Source organism: Chanodichthys erythropterus, chromosome 3 (genome assembly GCF_024489055.1).
Source record: "Chanodichthys erythropterus isolate Z2021 chromosome 3, ASM2448905v1, whole genome shotgun sequence".
Classification (NCBI taxonomy): domain Eukaryota; kingdom Metazoa; phylum Chordata; class Actinopteri; order Cypriniformes; family Xenocyprididae; genus Chanodichthys; species Chanodichthys erythropterus.
This window is the reverse complement of record NC_090223.1, coordinates 13,583,523-13,592,239: the sequence shown is the minus strand read 5'-3', so window position 1 is coordinate 13,592,239 and position 8,717 is coordinate 13,583,523. Positions and strand designations below refer to the sequence as shown.

At 34.5% G+C, this 8,717-nt stretch overlaps 1 protein-coding gene across 1 annotated transcript; it reads left to right on the top strand.

Moving 5' to 3' along the window:
• The first annotated feature begins 347 nt into the window (after window positions 1-347).
• LOC137003448 (golgin subfamily A member 6-like protein 26) lies at window positions 348-5,181 on the top strand. Its single transcript, XM_067363609.1, has 3 exons — window positions 348-351; window positions 490-1,134; window positions 2,702-5,181. Exons 1-3 carry the CDS (start codon window positions 348-350, stop codon window positions 4,552-4,554), a joined length of 2,502 nt encoding a protein of 833 aa, XP_067219710.1. The 3' UTR covers window positions 4,555-5,181.
• Window positions 5,182-8,717: the final 3,536 nt, after the last annotated feature.

Here is an 8,717-nt window from a genome sequence, read left to right as displayed (position 1 = left end):
TTGGTGTCACGGTCACACTTTATTTTAAGGTATTTTAACTAGTTGCTTATTAGCATGCATATTACTCAAATATTGGCTGTTTATACTTATTAAGCACATATTAATGTCCTATTCTGCACAACTTTATTCTACATTCTTAATTCTCAGTACCTAAACTTAACAACTACCTTACTAACTATTGATAAGAAGTAAATAAAGCGTTTTCTGAGGAAAAAGTTGTGGTTAATAGTGAATATGTGTTCCCTATACTGTGGTTTTACCGGTGTCACAATATAGTTAAAATTGGTATTTACTAATTTAGCAGATCTTTCTATTGAATGCAAATTACAAATAATAACATAACAAGCATGTGTATGTTTTATTTTGACTGCAGGGAACAAAAGAGAGAGAAGTCCAGATGGTTATCGCCCTAACAGTAAGTCTCTGTGTAAGTCTCAATGTATTCTACTTGATATAAATGTCCAATATATGTTTTTGTACATTTTTCAGTGTCAAAGCTGAATCTGGTTGTGTGCGGGAGAGGGGAGACATTAAAAACCTCCATATCAGACCTGATCCTGCAGCAGACAGACAGAAGATCAAAGTGTGGGAGGAGAGACGCGGAGATTCATGGTCGTCAGATCAGTCTGGTAAAGATTCCAGCTCTCACTCGGCTCCCAGAGGATGAAGTAAGGCGTCATACTCTCCGCTGTGTGTCTCTTTGTGATCCTGGAGTTCATGTTTTCCTCATCATTGTTCCTGATACCCAAATTAATAATGAAGACAAAGCAGAAATAGAGAAGATCCAGAAGATATTCAATTCCAGAAAGCATTTCATGCTGCTCTTCACCACAGACCTTCCTGTTGGAGACTTAGTGACAGATTTAGTCAAATCCAACCCAGAAACTCTGAGATTAATAAAACTATATGGGGATCAGTACAGAGTGATGAGATTGAAGAATCCCGAAATCTCAAGGCAGATCCCAGAACTGTTGGATTATATAGAAAAAATTAAGACTGAACCCTATTCACTTCTGATGTATGTGAAAGCTCAAGAGAACAGAGTCAAATGTGAAACAGAGGAGAAATATGAAGAAAAGATGAAGAGATTGGAGAATGAAAATAAAGATTTAAAACAGAAGATTCCATCACAGGGTGAGTGTATTTTACTCTCAAAATCTCTGATAGGACCCATTATGATTTTCACAGCAGAAAATAAATAAAAAATACCATTTGGTCACCATTTTTAGGTCACTTTTTTTTTTTTCCTGGCTGCTTTAACTGGGTTTATGAAACACATCTGTGACATAAACACACACAAAAAAAACAGTGATATAATCACCACATAGTGACCTGAATAACTGATATAATTCTAATTCCATTCTCTGGTTATATGAGTGATGTGTTCATTTTGTATTACTGATGACAGCAGCCCTGTAATGTTACAGTTTGAGATTCTGCACAAAAAAAAAAAACAACTACAAGAATCATCATGTTGATCTAATGGTGACGAACAGCATATTCAGATAAACAGTCAATAAACAAGCATCTGATAGTCATAAAACATAAAAAACAGCAAAAAGAAAATATTAAGAGTAAAAGAAAGTACTAAGACAATACAGCTCATAATTTATTAATGCCGTAATGCGTTCTGATAGCCATGGATGAGTTTTGATTGGTGCACCCAGAATAAACTGCAACATGCTTTTTGATTTCCATTGATGAGATTTGTCTGCTGATATTTTATTTCTGTGTGTTTAAATAATAGAGTAGTTTAAAGTTTTCTGAATAGAACAATTTTTAAAAAAAAATCCTTATATTGAAAATGTTGCTGAAATCAATAAGATAAATCATACTCAGAGATTAGGTTCCAAAATATGCCACACCACGCATGTTTTGCATGTCTCCCTAAACAAACAGGTCGCAACATGATGGTTATGTCCAAACAAAACCAACAACACCTGATAACATTATAGCTTGGCTTTTCTAGCTGCTATAACTCGGTTACAACAGCCAAGAAAAATTGTATGTTAAAAAGTCAGGAGTCAAGAGCCCTAAAGCAAACACTCTTTATTTTAGTGATTTTGCTTGTTATCATCAGGCGTTCATCACTACTGACCAATCATTACTCAGTTATAACTTAATTATCTCATTAACTTTAATACTGCTTCTGTGTTCTTTTTGTGTTTTTTTGCTGTGTGTTAATGTATGAAATTAGGGCAGCATTTATTGTTTATTCAGTAATCATCAAATTTCATAACCATGTCTTAGTAACAAAGTTTAGGAACTTAACACTTAAAAAATATGGTATCATTTAACAACAAATGCATTTGTGATGGTGTGACTTGATTGTTTTGAGTATGATTATATGTAGTTAATGTGGCTGGGTCACAGGTTTGTGTCGTTGTTGCTCTCTTTCAGATTTGAGTGATACAAATACATACTAAAATATACACAATGTATCAGTCTGAAATGATGTTCAGATGTTCAAATGTTCAGACTGATTACTGAGTTGACAACACAACATTTATGCTTTTGAATTCTAGAAATGCAGTGTGATGCATACTTACGTATACTTAAATGCTACGTTTTCTACCACTTTTGTTACTGTTTCATTATTGTATAATACAAATTAACAAAGAAGAGCAGCATCCTGCTTTGCACAGGTATTTAAATTCTGCTGTGATCTCAAATATTATTTTGTGCGTTTCATGTGCTGCAGATCAATCAGATGATCCAGGGGGTCTGAGGATTGTGCTGATCGGGAGAACAGGAAGTGGAAAGAGTGCAACAGGAAACACTATTCTGGGAAGAGAGGAGTTTCATAGCCAATCGAGCACAGATTCAGTGACGACTGTTTGTGAGAAGAGAGTTGGTGAAGCTGATGGTCGATCAGTAGCAGTTGTTGATACTCCAGGTCTCTTTGATACAACACTGTCAAATGATCATGTGATGGAAGAAATAATGAAATGTGTTTCACTGTCGTCACCTGGACCTCATGTGTTTGTCATTGTGTTGAGTTTGGGAAGATTCACCAAAGAAGAAACAGATACTGTAGATCTGATAAAGAAGATCTTTGGTCCAAAATCTGCTCAGTTCAGCATCGTTCTGTTCACTAGAGGAGATGATCTGAAGAATGAGTCTATAGAGGATTATGTTAAGAGAAGTAAGTCTGCAGAACTCAAGAAGATAATCAGAGATTGTGGAAACAGATTCCTGGCTTTCAATAACAATGAAAATCAAGAGAAAACTCAAGTGATTCAATTGTTAAACATGATAGAAGAGCTGAAAAATACTAATGAGGGTCGATACTTCACTAACAGCATGTTTGAGGAGGCAGAGATGAGCATTAAAAGAAGAATGGAGGAAATAATGAAAGATAAAGAAAGAGAAATGCAGAATCAGAGAGAAGAATTACAAACCAAATATGACAGAGAAAGGAAAGATATGATGAAGAGACTCGAGGAAGAGAAACAAAGAGCAGATGAGGAGAGAAAGAAAATGGAGAATCATTTCAGAGAAAAAGAGGAAAAACTCAGAAGGGAGTCTGAAGAAAGAGAAAAAACAGAACAGAAGATTCGAGAGATTGAAAACCAGAAACGATCAGAAGAGGAAAAACAGCAAAAAGCTGAATATCATCAGAAAATAGAAGAAATGAAGAGAGAGATTGAAAATCAGAGATTACAGTATGAAAAACAGCAAAAAGAAAGAGAAGAAGAAGATAGAAAGAGAGAAGAGAAATACAGACAAGATCAAGAAAAGATGAAAAATGAACAAGAACTAATTATAGCTCAGTTACAAATGAAACAAAAAGAAGAAATTAAAAAAAAAGAATCTGAGGAGAAAATGAGGAATAAAGAAGAAGAAGAAGAGAGAAAGACATGGATAAGAAAAATAAAAGAGGCTGAAAATGACAAAAAAGAGATTCAAGAGGAAATTAAACGACAGCAGAGAGAATGGGAGGATGAAAAGAAACGACAGATGAGAGAACGAGAAGAAGAGGAAAGAAAGAGAAAAGAGAAACATGAGGAACAACTGAGAGAAAAACAAGAAGAACTGGAGAAAATGAGAAAGAGATTTGAAAGAGAGAGAGAAGAAGAAAGACAGAAGATAGAGGATGAGAGACAGAAACAGAGACATGAACGAGAAGGAAAAGAGAGAGAATATGAGGAAAAGAAAACTAAAATGGAAAGACATTATGAAAGACTGGAGCGAGAGAGAAAAGAGGAATGGGAGAGAAGAAAACAAGCAGATGAAGAGAAACGAGAAGAAGAGAGAAAGAGATGGAATAAAATGATTGAAGATCTGAAACGTGAGCAAGAGCAAGAGAAAAGAACAAGAGAAACAGAGGAGAAGAACAGACTAGAAAGAGAAGTGGGAGCTCGAGAAGAAGTGAAAAAGAAACATGAAGAGGAAATAAAAGTCATGAAGAAGAAACATGAAGATGAAGCCAGAAAACAAGCAGAAGAACTGAATGATTTCAGAGAACAAAAAAACAAGAAAGAAAAGGAAAGACAAGAGCTACTACAAGAAATTGAAAAACTGAAAAATAAAAAAAGTTGTGTTGTTATGTGATCATTTTTAAAGCACAAATATGATGTTTCATAAAAATTAGTGCCAATTTACAAGCTTAAAATACCTTTTTTTGTATGTTATTTGATTGAAATTACATTTGGGGAGAGAAGGGCCCAGCTAACAGGGAACCAGTTAGGGAACATTTACATAACTTCGACTATAATTCTGACAAGGTTCTCTCAGTTAGGAACAAATGTTCTTCCAGTAACATTAATAGAATTTTTGTTCAATGTTACCAGGCCTTTATTAATGTTCTCAAAAGGTTAGCACAAAAACATAATTTGTAAATTTTGTTTCGTAGTTGTTTTTTTTATGTCAATGTTGGGAGAAAACACTCTTAGAACATTCTTAGAACATCTTTAAAACACTTACAACGACTGACTTCAAATAAATAAGATTGTCTGGCTGTTTTAAAAGAATATCCTGGAAGGTGGGGAAGTTTTGTAGCCTGTCCCATATATATTGTGCCTGACTTTTCTCTGAAATTTATGTAAAGGTTATACAAGTGTTAGAATTTAAAACACTTTCAAAACAATGTTCCATGAAATGAATTTTTGATTAATATTCTCATAATGTTATCAGAAAACTTCTTGAACAACATTCTTCAAATGTACGTTAAATATTAAAGATCACTGGCTTAAAAATTGCTTAAGGTTCATTTCATTTAAGGTTCATGTATTTATTTCAAATAAACAAACCTATTTGTTGTTGTTTGTTTGTGCTGCTAATTTAAATGCAGAGTTAACAGCTGAGATGATTTGCAGGGAAAACGTATTAAATGTGCAACAAGACTTAATTATTAGTCTTGTCGACTTTGTGGTGGACGAGAGGTAAAATGTCCTCCCGTCCGAAATTATTTTTACTTTCACTTTCACTTTTGATTCATGTGACGATATATTTCTCCAGCAGGAGGTGTTGTGACACTGAGATGAGTTTAAATGAGTCTTATGCGAATAAGTCACAGGACTTTAATATGAATAAGATATTATCACTTTAAAATATGCGGACAAAAATGGTAAAAACATTTCTAGGAATGACAACAGCACTACAGTATGTGCTCCTCCATCATTATGACGTTGCATTGCGGATCTATTTTTAAAAAAAGGCTTTTCATGGCTTTGGAATTTCTAATTATTGGAATTTTTGACTAATACTTACATATAGGCCATTACAGTAGTCCAGGCGAGTCGAGATAACAGCATGACCCTTTCGAAATCATTAAAAGACAGAAAAGATTTGACTTTGGATAATTGCCTCAATTGGAAAAAAAAAAAAAAAAAAAACTGGATTTAATAACAGAGTTCATTTGTTTATCCAATTTAAAATCACTGTCCATTATGACACCCTTGTTTTTAACACTGGGCTTTACATATGATTTTATAGGGTGGGATTAGGTGGGTGGGATCACAGGTGTTACCAAGTCCAAATACTATGACTTCTGTTTTCCCTTCATTGAACTCTATCAACAATGATGCTATGGAATTTACATCTTTCTGTTTTAAAGGGAGATAAAGTTGTGTATTATCTGCATAAAAATTAAACAAGATTCCATGTTTCCTAAAAATAGACCCTAAGGGAAGTAAATATAATGAAAATCAGTATGTTATGGTCTACTCTACAGTATCAAATGCAGCTTTAAGATCCAAGAGCATGAGAACGGCACAATCACCTGAATCAGCAGCTAGTAGTAGGTCACTAAAAACTTTTAACGGGGCTCCAAGAAATTAGCAAGAATCGAGGCATGACTCATGACATAGTATAATACTTACCCACCTTTCAAAACTATATTTATTAAAGATTAATTTAGCTTATTTATTGTTGCCCCCACAATCAGTGCCCACGAAAACCTTGATTTTCTGTAGATTTATTTGCACCAGTTTTTTTGTTTTCTTTAACAAATTCAAACCAGATCCACCTCCACAATGTATTGACACATTTTAAATGTCACTTCGTTTATGCATTAATTTGAAATATATCTTAAGCTGACAAAAACTATAGTTCTGCTGTATAGAATTTTTACGACTGTAGCCTTACAATACCCTTGACTGTTTATAACTCGCTTAACAAAAAAATCACTTTGAACTTAAAGGAACACTCCACTTTTTTTGAAAATAGGCTCATTTTCCAACTCCCCTAGAGTTAAAGAGTTGAGTTTTACCGTTTTCGAATCCATTCAGCCGATCTCCGGTTCTGGCGGTACCACTTTTAGCATAGCTTAGCATAGTTCATTGAATCTGATTAGACCGTTAGCATCGCGCTTAAAAATGACCAAAGAGTTTTGATATTTTTCCTATTTAAAACTTGACTCTTCTGTAGTTAAATCGTGTACTAAGACCGACGAAAAATAAAAAGTTGTGATTTTCTAGGCTGATAGGCTAGGAACTATACTCTCATTCAGGCGTAATAATCAAGGAACTTTGCTGCTGTTCCATGGCTGCAGCAGTGCAATGATATTACGCAGCGCCCGTGAGCCCCTGCTTGCACAGGGAACGTGCCTTGCAACCATGGAGACGCTTGTGAGAGACGCTGACAAGATTAAACACTGAATTTCCAGTTTAAGGCATTTTATTATTGAATGCAGAGAATATTTTAAATATCATAAAATATAATAAATAAAAAAAATATCTTTATCTAAATAAAGTATAGATGGTCTCACATTGGTCTCAAAGTCCTGCAGTATTTTTAAATTTTGAGGATGATTTCACAAAAATAGGTTCCTGTAAGCTATCACGGCATGTTCCCAAAATTGCCACTAGGGTGCTGTAAAATGCCAATTGGTATTCTATTTAGAATTTATTATTATGAACATCAGCTTTGGGTCACATCACCATACAGCTGTCCCCCCCCCCCCCCCCCCCCCCCCACTTTTAAAATGGCTGCTACGCCCCTGTGTGTCTGTATGGTGTTATTTTATTATCGGTGACCTGGATATCACATGATCATGTTCCTCAGGGCAGCGAAAAGTGTTTCGTCACAAACCCCGCCCACACACAGGTTTCTTCCTGCTTCGATAAAGGGAATGACAGATATGCAGGTATCTCTTTTACTTTAAATACTCTCTTTTCGGAGCGTAGAATATAACGTAAAGATGACATACGACACAAAAGGAAGATTTTGGTGTAATTATGACCATTAATAACTATGAGCTGCTGCTGCAGAAATCGTTGATTTCACTTTCACTTTATGTTTGGCAGAAAACCAAAAACACACCTGTGTGACTAAAATCATGTAAAGTTGTAAAGTTCTGACAATATCTTATGCTCAGATTCACAGAAAAACAATCATTATCATATTGATATATATCTAATATTAACATTTTTTTATTATTATTTTAAGCAGTGTAAAATTAATAGGTAATTACTGATACTATTATTATTATTAGCAATATTAAATATTGTGCATGTAGTATGGTAAGAATCTTATTACTGATGAAGTAAAATGAGTGTAATCTCTGACAGGGTGATGAAGAGACAGACATCAGGAGTCAGAGAAGATGATGGACTGAAGACTGAAGAAAGAACACAATATCATCATGTCCAGCAGAGAGAGCAGAGGTGAGAGATTATAGTTCTATGAAACATATTAATAGTTGAATAAACATCAGTAATAACTCATCATATAGACACAACCACTGCATCACACAGATGAACACATGAGCTGATTCACTCCATCACTGATATAAACACAGATAAAGACAGATGATGAGGAGGAAACACGTGTGAATCACATTTAAATGCTCATGCTTCCTGGATCATCCACTCATATATTCATATATCCTCTGCTTTTTCATTTTGTATGTAGTTAATAGTTCTGAGCTGCAGCTTTATCATGCTCTCATATAAAAGAAGAATTTGAGAAGAAACATAGAGGGAGAAAAATTTGTTGGATTAGGGGATATTTAAGAAAAATGTTTATTAAATAACACTTTTTATGCGCTTTGTCTTTGTTTGAGCTGCTACACCTTAAGATGTTCCTGTGCACTACAGTAACACTTTTAGATAATCAATCAATTTGATCCTATTTTTTTGACCTGTTATCTTTTTTGTCATATTGAAGTGTCAAATGTAAGTGTTTTTGTTCCTGCAGTTTTTGTTCGTGGTTCCTCTCGCAGAAGAAGAAAAAGCAAAGAGAAACCACCCTACAGTAAGTTTGTATTGAAAGAT